General features: G+C 38.2%; 1 protein-coding gene across 3 annotated transcripts in view; it reads right to left on the reverse strand.

Moving 5' to 3' along the window:
- Positions 1-7,976: 7,976 nt before the first annotated feature.
- The window catches only part of PRUNE2 (prune homolog 2 with BCH domain), a 118,563-nt gene continuing 102,633 nt past the window's right edge, over positions 7,977-23,906 (reverse strand). The window contains exons 12-19 of one of the 3 annotated variants that reach the window (XM_086479211.1): positions 22,183-22,285; positions 18,400-18,531; positions 18,154-18,240; positions 14,734-14,832; positions 12,633-12,668; positions 12,074-12,112; positions 10,512-10,559; positions 7,977-7,998 (exon numbers count right to left, since the gene is read on the reverse strand). In XM_086479211.1, coding sequence (XP_086335337.1) covers positions 7,977-7,998; positions 10,512-10,559; positions 12,074-12,112; positions 12,633-12,668; positions 14,734-14,832; positions 18,154-18,240; positions 18,400-18,531; positions 22,183-22,285 — 566 coding nt within the window. The remainder of the gene's footprint in view (positions 7,999-10,511; positions 10,560-12,073; positions 12,113-12,632; positions 12,669-14,733; positions 14,833-18,153; positions 18,241-18,399; positions 18,532-22,182; positions 22,286-23,906) is intronic. The other 2 variants (XM_009948077.2, XM_086479212.1) reach the window with 2 other exon arrangements.

The following is a 23,906-nucleotide window of genomic DNA, read 5'->3' on the forward strand; positions in this document are numbered from 1 at the left end:
TAAACATCTATACCATCACACATCTCTGAGACACCTTCAGGAGATGGCAGCTTCTCCACTGAGCACTGCTATTGACCCATTAAATAGCACAGGAATTCTCTTTTTAGGCAATTAGCATACATTTTGTTTACATTGCATTTCTGGTGTCTGTTTATCCTCTTCGGCATAGTTCATCTCCTATTCTGTCATTTCTCTCCTGCGGCTATTTTCCTTTATGAAACACTCTTTCCCATACACCCCCTATTGCGTCTTGCTCTTTCCTTTCTGCATTTAATTTGTTTTCTTATTCACACCTATGATGCCTTCTGACTCACGCTTATTCTGTGCAAGTCACTGGGAAATACGTTCGGGTTTTTTTCCTAAATTCATACAACATTTCCCATTTTCTCCAGCTTCCTCTTCTGTGCTGCCTACACAAGGGCTGATAGTGTTTTATTCTACACTGAGCGAAAACCAGATTAAGGTACTTGCCTCCAGGGATTCCATCATCTCCTTAAATGAGGAAAAAAGAACATTTGGAACAGAGCTGACTTGTGCACATCAGGGCTCAAGGCACACAGGCCTGCTGTGTTTCGGAAGCTCTCCCCAAGGAGAATCAGAATTCAGAAGAAGGCTGGAGCCCCAAGCAGAAAGATGTCCATAGCACTACCTTTCCCCTGGTCATTTCCCTGACCTGTCCTTCCTTCCCCTATTTTTTCTTTCCCAGACTGATAATTTTAGCTGTGTTCCTTTTTTTTTTTTTTTCTTTTATAAAGCCCGTATCTTACATTAATATTCTTTGTGTTCTTTGAGTCTTCTGACTGTTTAACGCAACATTACTCAAACTTCAAAGGGATGAGGACAGAAGTGAAATTTTACAGTCTTGATGGCTTAACGCAGGACTGTCATATAAAGCCAGCACTTCATTTGCTGAACCACTCTCTCATGGAGGGAGTCTGCTTTACATATCAGGCCTCAGGAAGTGGTGTAGCAAGTACTCTGTGGATTATTTTCCTGCTATTGCTGGAGGCTGCTTTGCTTGCTGCCTATTGAAGTACATAATAAAGAGGCAAGAAGATAAGTTTCTTACATTTCTGTTTTGAATTTTCTTTTATCTGCTTCTATTTTTGTAGTAAGTCATGACTTGGCTAAACAGATAACACTGGGAAGCAAGCTTATGCTTTTTATTTCTTTACTGAATTTAATTCCTTTGAAGAGCATGGCTTCACAATCCTAGATTCAACAGATTTTCTGACAGACTAGATACTGAATGAGAGACACAGCACACTTTTTTTTCTCTGCAGCAGCCCTCAAACGCTGAGGCCACAGTTGGTCATCTCAAACAAAAAAGAAACCTCATTTTCTGCAGTCAGCATTTACTTCCAAGACTGTTCATAGACTACTGGCTAATGTTAGGGCAGGGACATTGGTCTATTCGTTTGTGGCCTCAAGGCCTTTAAAAATCATTGAGAAATAGTGCTGTGATGGATTCAAACTACTTGTTCGTGATACAGAAACACTGGCTTCAAATGTCCTTTCTTCTAACTTTATAATCCAAATATGATGCGAAATTACAGTGGTAACACTGTACAGTGCATTCTCATGCCTAATATGATTCTGGATCCAAGACCAAAATCTCAGTCCATTGAAGCCAACAAACACCCTGCTAACAATGCTAATGTATGCATGCTTTTAGCACACGAAATTATTTTTTTCTGTATTCTAATAATATTTATGAAATGACTGTTTGAACTTTCTTCAAAAAGATATGAAAACCAATAGTAGTATTCAGTTCTTTAAAAAAATAAATTCATAACTTTGCCCTGTTACTCCTGTCTCGCCTAAAAGGCACTGGATTTTCCATAATGGAGAAAAATTAGGAGATTGCAGGCATACTTGTAGAATCAGTCATCTGTGTTTTTCCTTAACAATAATTACCACTACAGGAACAACTAGCAAAGATACAGTGAAAAGCCTATAGCAGTGTGCATATTTAAATGTAATATTATGTACTATAAGAGGTGTTCTGCCTTATTTCCACAAAGCTGCATTTAGTAGGTCTATCTGAAGTTGAGGAAAGCACAGAGGAAGAAAAAAAGAGGTGGTAGGCTCAGGCTGCATTTCATTTCAGGTTCTCAAATTTGGCAGAGCTCAGCCCAGCCAACTCCATTGCTACCACTGGATGGACAAACTCAAGAGAGTCACTAAAGGGACTACAGAGAGAAGTCACTGTGCAAGCAGCAAGTGATCATTTCTTCTTAAATGTGTGGATCTTTCTAGGAGAAACAACTGTAAGAACAAAGCACATGATTCTTAAAGAGCCATCAGTAGCTTTGCAAAATAATTTATTTGGCTAAGAGTTTGTGTTCTGTAGTAGTTGAGCATTTGTCAAAGCAAAGATTGCAGAAAACCAAACCAATGCAAACAGGAACAGACAACATTTTAACTTTACAGTGCCATTCTTTGACCTTCCCCTGAGCATAGGCAGATAATCATACAGAACAGCCTCTACAAGTAAAATAGGTAATGATTTGTCCTTCACTAGATACTGCCTTCTACCAAGAAGCAGTTTTTAACTGAAAGTTGAATTATGCTCTAAGCCATGACTGCAATTTCACGATTTTTTCCTAATTGCAGACGTTTACCTCTGTTTACTTCAGCTGCTGATGCACAGAAAGTAAGCCCATGGGGCGGAGGGGGGGGGCAGGGGGGAGTGAAAGCTATGCTAAAGGGCAAGCCTTCATCAAAGAAAGGATTAGAAAAATTTTAATGCTTACAGTAACAGCACAGTGTTCTACAGCCCTTGGTAAGTTCCCCATGCATTTCAGGGATTTATGAGACCCGCCATGAACTTAGCCCCTTGTTTTAAAGCTTTGTAAGCATGTAGTTCATTGCCACCATCTGCCTGCACGGTAGCTGTATTTTGCCATGGGAACAGGGTGCTTGAGGGGTTGCTTGACTGAAGGAAATGGACAGTGAAGGAGGAGTAGAATAGTCAATTTCCTGATATTCTCCATTGGCTTCATCTGTGCCAGGTAATACAGGGACGCCACTGTTGTCTCTAGAAATAACTATACATGGCTGCACAGCTAACATAATCTGAGACCTGTCTTATTCCCACTAGTGACACTAGTAGGAAATCAAGGGGCAATTCTAACACTCAAGAATTACAAAAGATCATACCACAAACCTGAAAATCTGTGTTTGTAGAGTTCATATTTCTAATAAAATACAGTGCCAGCACTGTCACAAGCCTTCAACACTAACAAGTTAAAGTTTTAGAGGATGCAATTTTACCAGCCCAAAAGCCTTCAGAGTGCAGAAGAGACACCAAAATCAGGTGCATCTAAAAAAATCTCATCCACCACGCACTTATTTCAGAGAAAATGGTAAAGAAGTCTTTAATGTGCTTTCTTTAGAAGAATTTGCATTTTGCATTTTAAATGCCTGATCACTCAAGAGGACTAGAGAGGGGGTTGGGCTAGATGATCTTTAAAGGTCCCCTCCAAACCAAACCAAACCATTCTAACTTTTCAAATTAATTTAAAAGATGAGATTTTAATTTAATTTAGTAACTTCCAAACTACCATAGGAGTCATAACAATATGGGACTATTTCCCAACTCTGTGTTTGTACTTACACTTGAAGAATTTTTAATACTTTCTTTCATTAAGAATACTAGATTTCCTTTATTTTTTCTGTATTATTTTGTATCATTAAATGTATATATTATTTATGTAATATTTCTATATTATTCTAATGCACGGTGACAAGTCCCAAGAACTCTACCAACAGAACTTTCCTGAATTACCATTTACAGCGTAACTGCAGTTCTCTGTCCTGCAAAGCTGTAGGAATTTGTAACAGAACAAATGAGATCGGTAGGAATGCTGCATGAAAGGAAATATGTGTGTGAATGCAGTGGGAAACACAACAGAAGGGTTAAAAGAACAGCAGGGACCAATAACAAAGAGCACAGTTTCCAGGACACACCTCCCAGGACACTGATCCCAGCAGCAAAATAGAGGAATCTGTTTTTTATGTCAGGACCGTAAGACCTGCACTCTGGGAAGACCAGAGGTTGTTAGTGGAAGACCCTGCCACCCAACACCAGCAGGGTGGCAAAAAGGTTACAGTACACCACATACAGGGCGATGCATGTGATAACTCGCCAAGAGAACATGCTTCAAAGGAAAAGAAGGGGCCTCAGATTTATCAGACTGAAGGAAGCATGACCCTAAAGCAAAGGACCACCCAATAATAGCTACTGACCCCTGAATTGTATGAAGGACCCAAAATCACAACGCCCAGAAACCAGTTTGCTGTCTGCAGTAATAAATCTTCATACCTATCAAAAGTCAAGAAGACTATTTTCAACAAGCATGAAAGGTTAGTTTAATCCAACTTCTTTGACTTTGCACTGAAAAGGTCTCGGAGCATTCATAGAGTTGCTTGCAGGTGGGTGGCACTTAAGAAGCCATAGGTTATCCCCTTTTAGCTCGTATTTGGTGTCTCACTGGTCAATGCTCCAGCTTAGCTGTTTACTTAAAGTAGTGCAGTATATATTGACCCATTTGACATAGACATAGATTGGGAAAGGAGTGGGCACATGGTACCAGGTAGGTGAGAGGACTGAACATCCACCAGCTCTGACTCCTTCCTTCACTGCAGTCAACAAGGTTGTTAAAGTGCTCAAGGTGGTTTCACAGTGAATCTGTTTCTGCCTTGTAGCTTCTGTTTTCTGCCTGCCATATGAGATGGAGGGAGACTATCTATGTATTTGATTTTTAGATAACAGCGTGGAGACAAATTAGAAAGCAATTTGAAGAGCTTCTCCTGCTTTCTTTCAGGAACAATATTGCTGGTACCAGCACAGCAAGGATTTGAATATTTGGAGGTATAGAACAATAACATCAGCACAGAATTGACTTGGTTTCAATTTTCGGAAGGACAGGTAGGCAATGGAAAGAAAAAAAAAGTATTTATCACTATGCAAAGACCTGTGATTTGAAACAGTCAAGTGTTTCCATGCACCCAGGGAATAAAGACAAAAACTTAGAGCTGAAAGGAAATACTTCCAGTGGTGGGTTGCAGTTCTTTATTTCTGATTCTTATGTATATATATGCATACAATGATACTATATACCCTTGTATTGCTTAATCTATAATTTAAGTCAGCATAGATCTTTTAACAAAAAAAAATTGCAACTATTAATTTATATTTGATCTGAGCACTCTGATACACAGTAGAAAAAATCCAAATATAAAAGATTATATCTGTTCAATTATATGTACTATATTCCTCTTTCAACAAACTACTGATTTATTAATATTGATACATTATTTTAGTATAATATAGAATTGCCATATCATAACATTAAAAAACTTTTCAAAATATATTAATAAGCGAAGATAACCACACCTTGATCTTGCAACCATTTTTGCACCATCACTTGAATGTCCATTTTAATGTGACATTTGGCTTAAACAAATTCCTTCCGTCTCAGGCTGCCACTAGTAGTCCGCCCACATTAATCATATTAATTCATATACAGCTTTGTTCAGTAATATCACACAAAGCCATTAGAATTAAACTCACCTCTGAGCTGACATCCACCACTAAGACCATAAATCTCTTATACCCTCTTAGGTCTCAAACAGTGCACAAAGATTTGTGCTGAACATCTGCTTTGTGGTGAACTTCTTTTAGCAAACACTTCTCCCATCTACAATGTAACATAAGTCATCTGGCTCATTCTAGGTGGCTTAAACTACAGGTCTACAGAAGATGTGACTTCATGCTACTAAATGCTTTTTATAGTTCAGATCTAGGTGAAGCTTAATTAGCATCTGGAAGTTAATACAAATATTAATCTGTACATAAAACATTATCCCCAATATACTAAGTGACAGCACTTCTATAAGGCAGACACAAGCCAAGTTTCAAATATCTGAGAAAAGGTGGAAACTACCAGATCCTAATTTAGGGCAAGGTTATAGAGCAGCAACAGTGGTCAGCAGGATTAGGCCCTTCCTCTGTGAAAATTAACAGGAAATGACAGAAACATGCGATACGTCAGGCTAGCTAGTATGACAGAGATACAACGCTCCACCTGTCAGTACAGAGCAAGGATGTCAGAGGTGCAGATATTTCAGTTTTGATGCTGGCAGGTAAGAAAACATTTGTCAAGTTTTTGCCTTTCTGACAATTTTGTCAATCTTCATTATGGTAGCTGAATAACTGTGCACACACAATGATGGCTGCTTGCTTCCTTGCCTGCAGACTACCTTGCAAGTACAAGACACAAATTGACAGAGATGGAAATGTGCAAACCACAGAACAAAAATATCAATCTTTTAAATGAAGGACGAAACACAATCTTCACTCTCACTTTAGATCCTACTGAAAAGTCAAGGCTCATGCTGTCCTCCCTTTTGCTTGAACTTTATTTCCCAAGAAAACTTTTGCTTGTATTCTCTTTCAATAATAATTCTGGACTGGAAGAAGGACTGGAGTTAGTGCACACATAAAAAGAAGGTGCAAATGATCCCAAATTGTTATGTCTAATGACTTATTTACAGACAAAGTAGAGAATACACAGATGTAATTCTAGGGCATCTGAGAATCTCGTGAAGGTAAGAATAATATTTCAGAGAGTGCTTAGCACTATTACTTCTGTTAGGACACTCCAAAAGACAGGTGAGTCAGCAGGTTTGGAAAGTGCATGCGTGTGCTCATTAGGGGAAGAGAAAGCATTAGTCATATTCTGGATTCTTGTCTTTTTAACGCAGAGAAGTGGAATTCACTCGACAATTAATTTGCACTCTCTTGCAAAAGAATGGTCTCAGAGACTGCAGTTATTTTCCAGTGAATATGAGGACTTACTGCAATGTCTTTTGTGCCAGTACACAGGACAGCAGCAAACAAGAAATGCTTAGGATTTTTTTCCTTTTCATGTTTTTACTGCTGTGTTCTTAGACACAGACCATAAACTGCATTGTAATTCTTCTTTTATATTAAGATACCCTCTGAATAATACTTTGACATCTGTTACTAACAAATGAGTGTGACTCCCAACTGTAGATTTATAAATTTAATCTTGTTGTTAGTGGGAAATACTAAGTATTTGTTTCATATTCATAACATTAATAGCCTTTACAGTTGGAGTTAGGATGCCATTTGAAGACTGATAACTTAAAAAAAGAGTTCCAGAAGAACAGATTTCTAAAACAACAATAACAAATTAATGCTCCAAGGCTTTTAGAATATATGACAATCATTTACAGGATTAGCTGCTTCAATAAAAACTATCCCTAAAATAAAGATACTAGACTAAATTATTAAAATAAAATTTATTTCAGTTACTAATTTGTCCTCTGGGAAGTCTGTTTGATGACTAATTATTATTTTTTTAGTATATCAGCCTTTTCTATGACCAAATAAAAAAGCCATTAGGGTTAAATGAACATGGAAAAACTTCAGACAGCAAGAAACAGACAAATTCAAGAAAGTCCTGCATCATTTCTAGAATTATTTTTAAACGATAAAGTTGCTGCTGCTCTGTGACACAACCAAGATAACATTTATTGTAACAACTACTATTCTGTTCAGCTCTGCATAAACATCAATAAGCTGAAGATAAAAATGAAACAAAAATCCACATCCTCATTGACTTGTTCATGAGGCACACTGTGGGTAAAATGGTATCCTTTTAAACAGAAATTGCACACACACATAGAAACCAATGCTAGATGATACAGCTCTCCTATTGAAAACTCTATTTCTGCAAACAACACAAATAACCAGGCCCCAAATTCTGCTGTTTCCATGGCAACAGGATTGCCCCTTTTGGTCTTCCTGAATTGCTGAATGACGTGGAAAATCATAAACCAAACAAAATTAACCCAAGTTGCCTATTGTACACCATCATCATGGGTGTTTGCATGATGAAAATCCCAGCGAAACCTCTTCTTCAGATGTCTGGCAACGATGCCTTTTATTTCAGGGTCATGTCAATGCTATATATTAAAGACAAAAAACCAAACACACACAAAAAAAAAACAACAAAAAAGAAATCAGTGCTATGAAACATATGACTAGTTTTCTGCAATCCTGAGCTCCTGCAATGTGTTAAGCATCTTCATCTCTCATTTACTTAAATGCATTGATGTCAAATAATCCTATCTACTATATATGGAAAACAAACCTTAATAAGATCTGTTACTGATTTATTGAAATTAATAACTACATTCCCAGCAACTCCAATGTGAAGTAAACACCAGATGTGGAAATATCCACTGGTGGAATGACACCCCAGTGTGGCAAGATATGGGTGCCCCTAAAAATGTTTCTAAGAGTATGGTTTTGCCATTTAGTGCAAAGCACACGTCACCAAATACTTCAGAAGCATTCTTTAGAATCAGAAGTTGTCATCATAAACACTGCATCAAAATACAATTTTCCTCATAGAATACTATGCTATTTAAAGCACCCTCAATATTTAGGAACTGTTACAGAACACATAGGGTTCTTTCACTGTGAATTATTTCATAACAAATTTTTTTTCAAGTCATGAGGAACTGCAAGAAGTTGAAAAAAATAAGACACGAGAGAATGACAATAGACAAAAGCCTTTGGAACAGATATGAAAAAGACAACAGAAGCAAATTGAGAGCTGGGCAGACTCCAGAGAGGTTTCAGCAGAAAGCATACATAAAAAAGTCTCTGTAAAAACGCTGTTATCATTGTGGAGGCATTCACACGGGCAACCCTATTTCCTGAGGAAGTGACACCAGAAATGAGTGATATGACCACAGGAAAATTATTGCAACTTCTGAAGACAGGTTTGTATTTATGCAGAGAAATTAAATAGCAGAAATTAGCATTAATTTGGCCTCAACTATATTTATTTAAGCTAAATACAATTCTCATATTGCTTTTTGCTTCCCAGCTTCTCTTTTGAGAAAAACAGGAAAATTATTCAAGCCACAGAAAGACCAAAATCATAAGTAGAGTCTTTAACAAATTTTTAAAAAGTACTTCCAGTACCTAAAGGGGGCCTACAGGGAAGATGGGGAGGGACTCTTTATCAGGGAGTGTAGCGACAGAAGGAGTGGTAACAGTTTTGAACTGAAAGAGGGGAGATTTAGACTAGCTGTTAGGAAGAAATTCTTCACTGTGAGGGTGGTGAGACACTGGAACAGGTTGCCCAGAGAAGCTGTGGATGTCCCCTCCCTGGCAGTGTTGAAGGCTTTGAGCAACCTGGTCTAGTGGAAGGTGTCCCTGCCATGGCAGGGGGGTTGGAACTAGGTGATCTTTAAGGTCCCTTTCAACCCAAACCATTCTGTGATTCTAAGTTATTTGTGCTGTTCTCACACTTAAAAAAAAGCCTAGTTCTTATACTGCCTCATTACAGAATAAACAGTGTCTGAGGAAAAAAAAAATGCTCTGAGATTTTATGTCAATTGCTCTAGGAATCAGGAATTTAGTTTATGGTTTTAACCTGTGTATCAGGTATGATACTGTCATAGTTTACTAGAGTACAACTTTGTTTTAAAACAATTAAAAGAAAATTTCCATTTTATTTATGCATCTGTTTGCTACCTGTACTTCTAATTATTTATCCGCTTATTAATACTTATGTTATTGAAGGAATCTTTTCTGAAGATTCACGCTTACCATATGCTATTTCCTGAACAATATTCCAGTGTGAGACACCAGTATATTTCTACATACCAGTCAGATGGGTAGAGACAGCAAAGTCCCAAATCACTCTTCCCCTGTACACACTGGCCAGGAGCACACACCCTGCTGCAATGCCTAGTCCTCCTGACACGCTATTCTAGCAATGAACTGTTAGTGCTTGTGTGACACCCTACGGCTGCAAACACCCTCACTGATGCACAGTAAGAACAGTGTAGGGGTTTCCATTCTCATGCTTCAGTTATGATATCAGACGGAGGAACAGCATGGCAGAAGACTGACGCATTCCCATTTCCAAGGGAACCAGTCCAGCCTTGAAAGGAAGACATAAAGATACTGCAGATTTAATCAGGGAAATAACTATGAAAGAAGCTGAGAAGCACAAAAAGCAAAGAGAAGGAAGACATCAAGAGCACGACCCACAAATCACAGTAAAATATAATACTTCTTAATCTCTGAACGAGGATGGCAAGTTTACCTCTTTACTTTTAATTGAGGATAAAGCATGTGACCATCTTCACTCTGATCATACTGCACTTTTTCTATCTGTTTTTGACACAACTTAACCTGAATATCCTCAGGCTAAGAATTTTATGTCTCTGCTTGGAAATGGTTGAGGACACTTTAAACACATCTGCAATGCAAATATAATAAATCCTAACTTCAGTGCTTTTTCTGCTTGCTTATGTTGAATCAAGGTGCTGAAAACAACTATAAAAGCATGTAGGTTTCCAAAAAGCTTTATGGAGTCTACCGAGCCTCAGTTCCTAGCAGTGTGGTTGTAAAATAATGTTAAAATGTAATGACAGCATTAGGCATAAATTCTTACTCCTGCTCCACTGAAGTCATTTCTGGATCATTTGAGAGGCAGCTAGTTCTGGGTAAAAGGAAAAAGAAGTAGTAGTAAACATTTCTTCTTTGTTTATTTCTTTCTCTTTTAAAATATGACATCAAATTTGGGGGATGTAATAACTAACTGTAGTGAGTAGCTTTGACAGCACAGACACAAATGTTATTGACAGAAATGCTGTGATCTTAGTGCCTGCAACACAAATTAGTTTGAGTAATAAAATATTAAGCTATTTCTTTAAGTTGTGGAAGTGAAATACACTACAGTGACTTCATACATCCAACAGTAACAATAACCGGTGATGCCTCATATGAATATTTAGTTCCCCTTTCACTTGGTATGCTACAGCCTGCACTGTTTTAAATGAAAGGAGTAACAAGAAAGCAGCTTTCTTCCACAGAGTTTTCATTGTCATATACTACAATGCATGTGAAAATGTTCAAACAGAAGGGATAGGAGTTGCATTTTGAGGTTGTATGAGCCTCTTTTCTTTTGTTCAACAAAATATTCAGGCAGTATCAGATAACTACTTATGTGAATTTATTGCTTCTGAGGCAGTCTAACTGCTAGAATTAAAAAGCAGTGGCCAGTGTTTTGAGTATTTCTCTGTGGTTGCTTTAAAAGCTAATCTCAGGAGAACCAGAGGAAAACAGGTACCGCAAAAGGAGAAACTTCAGAAAAAACACAATAAAGAAGAGGTAGCAAGACGAAAATTCTGCGGCACCCAAGCTAATGGAAGGAGACTGAAAACTCAAAATATTCGGTTACCAAAACCACAGGGAAAATGTCATACTAGAACCGACAGACACAGCTCTGTTCTCTGGAATCTTGTGTACAATACATGTGAAAAAAGTGCACTGGATGCTTTCTAGACTCTGCTCAGTGAGTCAAGGATTGTGTCCTTCCAGTTAAGGATTTCTATGGTACTTTACACCATACTGCCTCAGTACGTTTAGTCAAAGCACAGAGTCACGACTTTAAAGTAACTGATCATCAGCTCATGTTGATTTGTTAAGCGACGATAGACAATACAGTGTTACCAAGTATTAGTCTACCGGCCTATTCAACCATCACTGGAAAGGCAGGAAAAGTCACCTACCTACCTAAACTGAGAAAGAAGTAAAACAGCTATCCCTAACTTAGTAAATCATAAAAAATAATTTTTAAAAAGAACTACCTCCTAAGAGCTTCATGAGTCTTCCGACATAATGGGTGAGGGGTAAAAAAATGTTTAAGGAACCATTTTAATGGAGAAAAAAAAGTTATTTCAGTCATCTCTGTGACTAGAGAAACAATCATACAAAACCAGCAAAAATGTTTCTTACAGTGTAAGGGTATGTTTATTCCTTACTGAGACCCAAGGGTACAAAGGCAGGCTGCTTACAGTGAGAGGGGAAGTCAATTCACAAATGTGGCAACTTACACAGTAACTGAAACTACGAGCTGACTGCTGTACCAAACACATAATGTACTACTGCATTCAATCTATTTCTGTGAAACAAGTAAATATAATGCCAGCATCCAGCTGAAAGCTATCTTACTTAGCTGTTTCTGAAGTTTCCCTCAGCTCTTCATCCAGTCTGCATAAGTAAAAGTTATTGATATAAAGAACAAAGAAGCAAGCAGAGCGTAAGAGAGAAGCAGAGCAATAGCAGAGCAAAGAACAAATATACTACATGCTTCTAAAATAGGCACCCGGTACTAGGCACTGACCCTAAAACTCTTCAGTTCAGTACAATACCATTTATCGCTGTGCTCAACCAACCTTCAATTTGTAACTCCTTATTTAGCTCATTTGGAGGCAGAAACATAAAAGCAGCAGGGATCTGAGGCATGCCCAGTGGACAGAGCTGAAAGCATTCAGTTGCTCTATAAGATAGTATTAAACTAGCTGCAGCCTGGGCCAAGTCAAGGACGTTTACAGTTCACTAAGTTTTGTTTGCAAGGGAGGCTGATCTCAACAGCTTGAAGGGGAAAGTAAGATTCCACATCATTGCAAGTCCTGTCTCATTCAGCTGTTGAGGTCGCCTGCAGGTGAAAGGCTGTTACACAGATTCACTCCATTATGAGCAGCAGCATGGGCTAGAAAGCAAGTTTTACCTCATTCTTCTCTTAATACACTTCTCTTCATCATACCTTACAAGATAACAGTGGATGAAGGAAGAGAAAAAATGTACAAGTTCATACATGTTCAAGTTCAACAGGCACATTGTAATGTACTTCAGTAAAAACTACCAAACAACCACACAACCCAAATCCCAGCATAACCCTATGTACTTTCTAGAGGCAGGATTCCTCATGATCATAGGTGGTATTTCTGTTGTTGCCAGTGGAACAATTATGAAGCCGAAAGCTGAATTTTACTTTGCTCATTTTTCTCAATTTGCAGCAGAAGGGAAGCTATCAGCTGAACACTGCTCTTCCCCCTGTGGTATGGGAATAACCACTCACAGTGCTTTGACTGCACACACCCACTAAATCTTTGTATCATAACATCCTGAAAATGCTTGCCACCAATGGGCACACTCATCACCTTTTGATTTTTTTCTTCAGCAAAATCATGATCTCTCATTTGGCTGCTGCTGAGAAGTAAGCAGTTCCCTAAAATTTCTTAAGCTCTAAGTTCCTAAAGTTTCTTTGGTGCTGTAATCACTTCACCTTTAGTTTGAGAGGTGAACAGACTTTCCAACCAGTTTACAGTCTACAGGGAAGAAAAGATGTGTGTAACACAGATGTATGTAACATAGATGTGTGTACAGCTACAGACAGTGTAACAGTAAAACACAGCAAGGAAGCAAAGAGAAAAACACACTGGAGTGCCAGGTTAAGTCTATATCAAAGTGAGCTATAAGAAACTAAAATGTTTACAGGAATCAAAAGAGGAAGGGAGGGAAGGGGGAAGGGATGGAAGGAGGATGAAAAACTTTTAGGGATGTTAAAACATTCTGGACATCTTATTATCGATTGACCAACATCATTTGTGCTCCACGTTCTTAGCATCACTCCACCTCTAAAGAAGTTACAGCAGCATCTAAATTTGAGTCAGTCTCTATGATCCCTGATTTCACAACTGTAATCTACCAAGTGGCACTGGATGAACTGAGCTTCCCACTTGCCTCCTGGAATTACACCACAAGTATCAGAGCAACCACTAGCTCGATGAAAGAAACGATGCTGCTTTCATAACTGCTGTGAGGCAGGTGTGAAAACTCCTGCCTGGGTTAAAGAGATCTAGGACAGCTCTGAAAGAACTGTTCTTCATACTAGTCACTGGCAAACCATAAGGAAGACAATCATATTTGTGTATTCGCTCATCAAAATATTTTCTAGAACAGAATGTTCACCTGTTCAAAACCTAGGAGATTTGATAAAAAGAATAATAAAATGAAGCATTCCTGAACAGAGTATCTTTTCAATAATGACCCCAGTGAAAACCATGATTGATTTCCAGGGTCTTCACTCTTGGTATATCATTTCAGTTTGTTGTTTTCAGGTCTGAAAAAAAAGCCAGTTGAGGTGAGCAATTCAAATCAATTTCCTACATTTTTTTAATAGGTATCTTTCTTTTAAAAATACCTGCATTTAAAAAACCTTTACACATAAGAAGCAAGAATTGAGACACTGTCTTTCAGTGGTTCTTGGTTAAACCATGAAATCAACAAGCTAAGGAATGGTGAACCTATGGACTTTCAGTGGTTTTCTATTGAACAGGCTATCTTCAAATTAATTGTTTCAGTTTAAAGCTCTGTATGGCTAAAACTTAAAAACACTTTTACTTAAATAATGGTAAAAGTTATGGGAAAACGTAGCATAGGTTATACCTGAGGAGGGGTTAAACTTTTTTCCTATTTTCTTTCTGTGTTGCAATTACTGAGTGAAGTCTGTTCCAATTCGAATTATATAGTTACAGGATTGATGAAGGACTCTGAGCCTGAAAGTTTTTCTTCATTTTACCAGCAGTATTATTTGTACCAGTACAAAACATCCTTCTTCCTATAAATGCCAGCTCCCCTAGGAGTATATATTTATTGTGTTTTGTGTTTCCCTTACGTGACAGTGGAATTTTTGTGGAACAACACATAAGCATTTGTAACAGTATCAGGAAGGGGCTTTCTGTTCTTCTTACAGACTGGAACACTGTAATTACTTTCTGGAAATAGTTTCCGTTAGAACACGTACATGCCTACTGTACATCACTTACTTGATGATACTCTCTGGTATGTGGACATATTCCATTGGAATCATTTCTCGAAGCTCTGCCAACGTGTTAACGTACTGTATCTTACTGCTGAACTTAGAGCTGAAACACAGAAACCACATGTTAATTGACTTTCCCCCCAAAATCTGTTATAATAGAAAAAAGAAAAGGCATGTACTTAATGTATTAAAAAATTAAGCATGTTGTTATTCATATTTCAGTTACAGAGTTCAGCTGATTATGAGTATACCTGAGTTCTAGTGAGGCCAAAATCAAGTAGAGACCATTTGCTGTTCCCTGCTTAGGCTAAATCACAGTATTGAGGACAACACTATTAATGCCTACATTCTAGGCAATGCGATTAGTTTTACAGTTCGAAGGAGATACATTAAAATTCAGAAAAGAATCAAATCTCCTACAGCATACTTAGATGTAAAAAGAGATGGGAAGCATTCACTTAACGCGGTCATGAAGAATTAGTATCAAGTGATTGTGATGAATTAGCATTTATATTTCACGCTGATTCTCCATCAAACATAATAAAACTGAACTTCCTCATTTGGTTAGATGAGTACAGATCTGATTGTGTATGTGCATGTCTATTGTTACTGCCGGGCCTTCTGAGGAAATACTTTCCTTGTTTATTTCAGCTGTGCTACATGATTGTTTATTGTTTTTGAGAAATGATCACTCAGAAAAAAGCTAAACTGTTCAGAAAACACACTGAAAAAAATAAGGCTCTTCACTTGGCTAATCTGAATTATTTGATATGTATGAGCTTATGAGAAATCTGTCTTTCTCATTTGGCTCATAAAGCAATTTTCTAAATTTGGCTCTGGTTGTATTTAGAGTCTTTTAACATCAGTAACAGTGACAAATGCACATTGACTGTAAATGGCCATGAAAAACAGAACATAGTCTTCCTATTTACTGCTGATCTGGGGGCATGACCAGACAACATGAAGCCTCTGAAACAGCTCTGAGCAGGTTACTGCCCCTCCCCTTACCATATATATCTTCCTAACAAGGTAGAGTGAGACAATTGAAACAGGAATACATGGAGGTACTGTGAATAGTTGTTTAAGCTCATCCATTTTAATTTGTCTCTTTAATTAGCACCACTAGGCACACACACTGGAGCAGGTGAATGGTGACATTTTAAGATCCATAAATCACTCACAATTGTCCAGTCAAAGCCATGATAACTTACAGATAATTATTAGCATTTTATCCAAAATGTTAGTCATAGTCTGCATCATCTGAACTGCCAGCTAAAGTAACTTGACCAGCTGCAAGCCAATCAGAAGCTTCTAAAGACTGAGGAAGCAGGGAGAAGAAAAAAATTAAAATCTCTCAAGAGTTAATTTTTCCACTTGAGGATTCTCCTGGGTCCACTAATTCCAGCACAGTGATTGATTTCTGAGTAATTGCTTCATGTGGGAGCCTGTATGGGCATCTCAAATACATGGTCACAATGAGAAGCCCTTGTATCTTTCAAAAGACTTCAAGGGAGGCATGCTGCCAATAGTGGTAAACTTCCTGTTACTTAAATATTTCTATCAAATACCCACTATCTTTCACACCTGTTCTACAGAAATCTAATTTTTTACCTAACACAGCTAAGACAATCTCTAGTGTGACTATCTGGTCCATAAAGAGTATTAGCATCTATCTTTGCAACCACTAATTCTTTCATCCTGTGTATTCAGATAACTGTTTAGTGTTTGCCAGTCAAGACAAGCCCCAGACTCCACCGAATGACCTTGCTAGTTTTTGAGGTAGAACTGACTGTAGCACACCCTCAGTGACCTGACTGTTCCTTGCCATTCTGTTGTCTTTCAGTTTTGTGATTGCTACTCCTTTGTCCAGCATCTCAGCTGAAATAGAATTAAAAATATGTTGCTCATGTTTAGTTACCTCATTGAAATCTCTGTTTGCCTTGGGACCAATTCATTTCTTACTCTAGAATACCCACTGTGCATGTCAGCAGTTTGGTGAATAGCTTGGGGCTAGCAAACCAAGTCACAGCCATCAGCCTTCAATCTAATCAAGTCTCTATCTCCTTACATTGCTTGTTACTGAATTGACTCTCTTTTCATGCCTGCCAAGTTTTTTATTCAACCTTCTCATAATGCTCTTCTGTCCTTGGTGGGGTTCAAATATCTTATGTCATCTTCCACAAAAGTCATATTGGCCATGCATCCTGCCCACCTTTTTTCAGCTCCCATTTGCACTTAACTTTCTTCTTGCACTGACTCAATCTACCTGACTGAAAGGAAGCGTTTTAACTGGTCTCTATTGTGTCTAGTTTTGTACTGCTAATTTGCTTTCCCAAACTATTTAAATCAAACCTTTTCTCCTGTTTGGCAATGCAAAATATCTAGTCACTGCTGCTCAGTATGGTCATTCTGAATAAATGACTAAGGAATTGAAACAGGTGTGGCAGTTTGATTTTTAAAAATTCTACTGCTTGCATTTCCTGGGTAATAGCAATCAGGGGGAGCAAAGAGGATGCCAACAGAACTATCTCAGACACTAAATGCAACTCAGTGAATCCCCATCATTACTGTTTATAATTCCAGGTATTTTTTCCCTGTCACACTCGTATTTTTAATTGTCACTTTCTGTTTGGTATTAAAGACACTGCATCTGAAAGAAGCGGCTCCATTATGACACTCTGCTTGTCGCACTTTGGCAGTGATGGAGAAGTCATGTGCTTCCCTACCCCAATGTCACTCTGTCAGGACACAGCACCCTGTGACAGACACCTCCAGTGTCCTCAACTGCAGCCTAGGGGCAGACCTCTGAGGTCTGTCACGACATGATGTTATTTGCCTGAAGCAACTCTTTCTCACACCAGTCAGTCTGGTTTCCCTGATCTCATGATTTCAACTGCGCATTTTCCCATCTCCTTCAACAATTTGTGAGGTCTTCAAGGTCTGTAACATTTCTCTCCTTTTTACTAATCAAAGCATTATTTTCGTGGCATTAAACCTTTTTTGGAACCAGAACTCCTATGCATTCAAACACCTCAGGGTGCCGGTAGTCCTCTTGTGTGAGGTTTTTTTTTAAACACAGAATCGTAGCTTAATCTTGTCCTGTAGCCAGGATTGGTTTTATGAGGTGATTAGCATTACACACAGACCGCTTTTCTACATGTGTTTTAGCTGGGGTTGGAAGAAAGACAATTTTAATGAACTGAATTCCCAGTTCTGCATACACGTTTATGATACAATAGTTGTGATGTCTGCAACTAGGTACTTGTATAAACCACGGTTTTTTCCCCTCATTTTACAAAAGTCAACTTCAACTGTCAAAATCCCAACATGAACTCTTCAGTGAAAGATTAACAGCCATGTTTGATGATTTAGAGTGCTTCCATATTCTTAGGGACATAGAAGACCACTGGTATTCACTACATACCTTATAAAAGGTCGTGTCACAGCCAGAATTGTTCTGATAAACCATGACGGATGAACAATTATAAATGATTTCAAATTCTTCCGTAATCTAAGTAAAAAAAAAAAAAAAAAGGTTTCTTTAAAAACCTAAAAAATAACAAAACATACAGAAAGATCATATACAGTGAAGACTGTTATACAGGGGAGTAACAGAAATGGGCAGCGTTTAAAATAATGGCTGTGGATCAGAAAGGAAAATACTACTCACCTTCGATCAATCATCTGGTAACATTTTTTCATCCAACCCAGTCCAGGCATCCTCCTTCTTGGTGTTGCCCCATTCAAGTAGACAATCATATAGTCTTCAGCTACCATCAGCTCTAAGGTACTGATTACATAGCTAATAAAGTATAGAAGTAAATGAGCACATACTTTACATTATCCATTTAAGCCCAACTAAATCAGTCTACTAGGAATAAATCAAGGCAAACTAAGCAATTTATGACAAGACAGTGTTTTCTTTTCCTTTAAGCCAAGGAGAACATTTAGCACTGGTCATCATGCTACCTGTAGATGCATAACTAGAAACCCACAATCTTATCTGCATCTTCAGAAACTGGTGGTTTCCTTACAAAGATACCATTTCACAATGAGTTTTCCAATCCTGCTTTTTCTTCAAAGAGCCTCAAATCATGAGATTTTGCAAGGGAGACCATGGCTCCAGGAACTTCTGAAATTAACTGTTGAGAAACTTCTCTTCACTATAATCGTCATGTTTGTTCCATGCAAAAATAATGAAGGTCAGAAGAAGACACTTGTCTATAATTCTTGTGATCCTCACACTACTGCTACTGAGTCTGTGACTGCCAACTACAAACACCTTAAATCTCAAGGCTAATAAAACTTGTCCATCAACCTGCCTTCTGATGGGACAGAGCACTCCATGGCACCACTTCTTTTTGTGAGCAAAACACTCCAAACACTCGTTAAATTCCTCAGCTCCGAAATTATAATTCAGACAGAGCAGTGCTCTTGGGGCCAAACTCACCCTACCTAGAAGACTACAGTTCTCAGTCAAATAAAAGGGTAGCTTTAAATTCTTGTCCAGGACTAGATTTGCAGATGCTCCACTCAGTAGTCCCTGCCTCACTTGGGAGTTGTTCATTACAGGAATGTTCAAATTGTTCTCTCTACTATCCAGCCCCAAGGCACGCCTATGTAAAAACTGCAGTGAAAAATCACACCTTAAAAACCTGAATGCCTGAGTGCACTCACTACAAAAGGCAGCTCTATCCCTGCGCATAATGGCTCCTTTCATAGGTGTATGAGAATGACTCACGGTCTAATCTGACCCTTAAATTCTTTAAGATGCAGTTTCTTTAAAAGAATAGTAGGAAATCTAGTTCTCACCAAAGAGACTGATATTTTATCTGGGCATAAGTCAGGCAGCCGTTAACTGACCAGTTCCATGCATTTGATAAATCCCATCGAAATCACTACTTACTCAATGCTTTTCACTGCTCTCACCTTGCAGTTGTGCATTCCCTTCCTTTGCCTGAAATTTATAAAGGCTCATGTCTAACAGTGAAATATCACAGCAAGAGATTGTACGGACACTCTGATGCAAAAAGCTTAATTTAACTGAACCTCCTGACTATTTGACAGGTTATGAAATATGCCTCTTCCCATAGGGCACAACATCTAGTGCTTTAAAAGCATTTAGACATTGAAACATATAGAAAAATGTGGGTAAGTACTTCTCAAAACTCAAGCCTTCTAGTTGTAGAAACAGAGACAGTTTGAAAAATGTCTATATTTGCACAGGTGCAAAAGGAATTGTGAATAATACAAATAACCACTTATTATAAGAACAATCATGCATATTCCTCATCAGAAATAAAAGAAATATTACAACAAAAAGGAGTCTCCACTAGTATTTTAGACAGATCTCACTTATCTCATGTACTTTCACTCAACAGCTTATTCACTGTGGGTTGAATTACACCATTTGCCATTTTAGGGATGCTGAGCTCTTGCAAACCTTACGTTAACTTGTAATTTCTTGTTATTTGGTAATAACCGTAATTTCTTTATTATTTGAAAAGATGGACTGAATTTTTCTCAATGGCTAGAACAATTCACTCACTCTGAAAGCAAAAAGTGCTGATTTTGATTTTCAAAGTGTAGTTTTTCAAGTTGTCATTCTTTTAAAAAAACTTTTAATCTCTAGAGTGTATCAGGCAGCCACAAATGAAACAGCAGAATTTTCTGTATGGTCCTGCATCATCTAGAAGTGCTGTAGAAGATGTTGTCTAAAGAGTTTTGGCTCAAATCCAACTCTTCAAAGTCAGTTTTACAGGATTAGTCAAGGTAATAGGAACAACGTAATTGGAAATGTGAAGCGAATCCAGAAGAGAAGGTAACTGCAAAACTCAGGAACAATTGAGGACAGTTGTTAAGTAGAAACTAGAGATAGTTTACATACTGCAAGTGCACAATTATCTGTCAGAAGCACGCGGTATAAAAAATGATAAGAGATTTAGTGATTTGCAGGTCTCTCCAGACCCCTATATAATTCAACAGCAAAGAATTTGCAAATATTTAAATACATCCATTATTAGTATGTTGTAAACTGTCACATTCCCTCTATTTCAATGCCATTAATTGGCCTACAACTGAAAGAAAGGGGTGATCTGGCTTTCTGTTTTCTTCTTGTTCTACTGAGAGACAAGTCTATAAGCCTTAAAATAAGCTGAAGCTTCACAGTCAGCCTGAACTCTCTCTTATACTACTACCATAAAGACACTGAGTTATAAAACTGACTTGGCAATGTCCCCAGGTGATGTGGAAAAGTCTCTTGAGGCTTGAAAAGGCTTTCTGAGCAAAGCCCATTTACCACCAGCTCTATCTATGAACAAGGGTCTTGGGTGAAGTCAAAGAACAACTATTTAATATCAGTCACAGTTACTCTCAGCTTTGTTCCCTAGTTATCAAGTTAAAAACACTGTAGTAATTCCTCCCCTCTAAATCACTAGGCATTGTGTAAAACAGTTACTGTAGATCATATGAGGGTCTTAGAGGCTCTATCAGACAAATGCTAGCAGCTGGTCCGACCTGGAACTAAAGCACCCAATCTTGTTTTTCACATGTAGACACAATGTTGAAGGCACTGGCTGTCATCATGTGCATCTTCAAGGATTGAAGTTTTAAGGAGACTGGGTCTGTGCTCCTGGTGCCCCATAAGCTGCAAATGGTGAAGGTCAGGCCTCTGCTGGCTTTAGAAATGACCTAATGGGTTTTAGCATAGAAAATGCTGCAATGATTTATTTTTTAACAGCTGTAAGTGGAAGTAGCTGAGGGCACTTCAGGGGAGTGCTGCCTTCACAATTTTTGGCTGCCAAACCAAGTTGCTACTAGGAATAATTTCCCTTTTGTAAATTTGGGTTTGTGTGGCCAAATTTGTGTCTGGCCCAACTGGTCCCTGACACTTATAACTGAATCAGAAGCAGCCGGAGTCAGGAAAAATACTTAGAGCTGTTTGTGTCAGCAACTGTCATTTATCTTCTATTTTTAAAACAAGTGTCACAAAATGGTCCTGTGACTCCTAAACACAGCCATAGCATACGTTAAAAATACGATGTATAGTGATACATCATGATAATACATAATAAACAATGAACATTGAAAACCAGTCTGGTGGCCTAAGTCCCTGCTGATCGTTCTCATCAAGGGCTAGAAATCACTAGTGACATAGTGCAATGATGGTAGGCCCAAGAAGCTGAAGATACTGCATTCATTGACATGTACGGAGATACTACAGTCAGATTTGTTCCTCACAAATACGCCTTAATTTGGGAGGGCAAGTAGGTAAAGAATACCAAAATAATACTCCACTGTGCAGTTTATCTAAAACGGCTATTTTCCTTGTCATTCAGATCACTCCCCTTCTAATGACCAAAATTACCTCTTAATTAAAGACAGGTTGTCTCTCACTACATAATTTCGAGTACTAACTCAAAAGACTCTGTCACAGCGCTCACATAACACTTACAGGAAAAGATTTTCCATGACATAGTTGTAATCAGTTCGACTGCTATCTGGCAAGAAGCAGGCCGCAAACACAATGATAGCATTCAGACCATCACCATAGTATCCTGTGGAAAAAAATAAAAAGGCATTTTTATCTTCATCAAAGGCTCTTAACAAGATAAATTTTAAAAGAAATCTCAAAGTCCTGGAATAGAGCTACTATGTCTACCACTGAAGAAGACCAAAAATGTACAAACTATCATCAAGTTATAAGGAAGTAGGACAGTTGTTCACTTGAATTCCTGAACACCATACTTAGCACAACTATTAGTAAACTTTTTACAGAGACCAGCAAAAAAGTCTTGTAAGTAATACAATCTCACCTGAACTCCTGTTTCACTTCATCTCTATGACAACCATGCGCTGAATGCTCACCTTAGGTTGAGGAATAAGGGCTAAAGAAAATACCCTACATTTGTTATCCTGCATCTTTTGAATGATGTTCCACAAAGTCTCACGATTCAATCTCAGTTGGCTTGCGCAGCTCCAATGGCCTCAGGATATTACAATTATGACTGTACCCCACTGTACCTTAAAAGTTCCTGGGGATCAGCTAAATCCTTTGCTGCAAGTTCTGTATAAAATACTTTTTTACTTTGGACACTCTAGTTGTCCAATACTGGCATACTCTGGGCTGTATGGCTTAATGATAGCTGTAAACCCTCAGAGCTGCAGCACTACTGTTCGGGGGTCCAGGACAGTTGATTGTTTCCCCCACAAATTTTTTTTTTCATGATGGACTAATGCTGGTTAATCTTCTCCACAATCCTTTGCACTTGCTATGGATTTTTGTATTATTAATAATTACAAAATACTCCTGCATTTCAGTTGAAAGTTTTGTTTAAAAGATATGTGCAATCAGGGAGCAATTTATAAAGACACTGTAGAAATGGTTATAGGTAGATAACACTAACAATGCACAGACATAAAACCTGTATATACTTAGACAATTAATTGAAAGCCTTTCAAAAGAGGCTAGAAGAAACCAACCATGAAGGAGAGATGATCATATTTGTGAAGGAAATCCTGGAGAGAGGAACACATTCCTGACAAAATTAAAGGATAATACCGGCACCTATACAACACTTCCATATGGAGATTTTAAGACTTTTACAGTGCTTTTTGGATACCAGAGAGCAGTATCCAAGCCTAACTCAAATGCTCGTAGAACTTCTTGCATTTTAGCCAGCCAAGCAAAGCAAAATTCTCTACGGAAAGAGAGAGAATACACAATCCAGATGTGCTAACCAGGAAAGAGAGAGATACTAGTTAGTTTTCTCCTTTCTCTGCTAGCTGAAATAAGGAGATGTTTACGTCAAGGAAGTAATTTCTTACACAGCTTTACAGAGACCTTCAAGAATCCAGAATCCTTAACAAAATGTGTGCTTCAAGGCACTTGCCCATCAAGTCTTCCATGCCAAGGAGAACCACAGCTGATTAATCTCAACACTATACCAGTCATAAGGACATGCACAGAGTTGCTCTCTGTTTAGGGCTCTCAGCTGTTCCTTAACAGACAGAAAAACACCATTGCTTCCCCAGTTACAAAAGGAAGCAAAAGAAGGATAAGTCTCTGAGAGAAAAATGTGCATGTCAGAAGTAAGTCTTCTGTCTCAAGCCATATTGTTTCCAATCAAGACTTGGCAAAGCAACCTGCTGAAGGATTATGGTGGACTCATTTCTTTC

Source organism: Leptosomus discolor, chromosome Z (assembly GCF_034619465.1).
Source record: "Leptosomus discolor isolate bLepDis1 chromosome Z, bLepDis1.hap2, whole genome shotgun sequence".
NCBI lineage: Eukaryota > Metazoa > Chordata > Aves > Leptosomiformes > Leptosomidae > Leptosomus > Leptosomus discolor.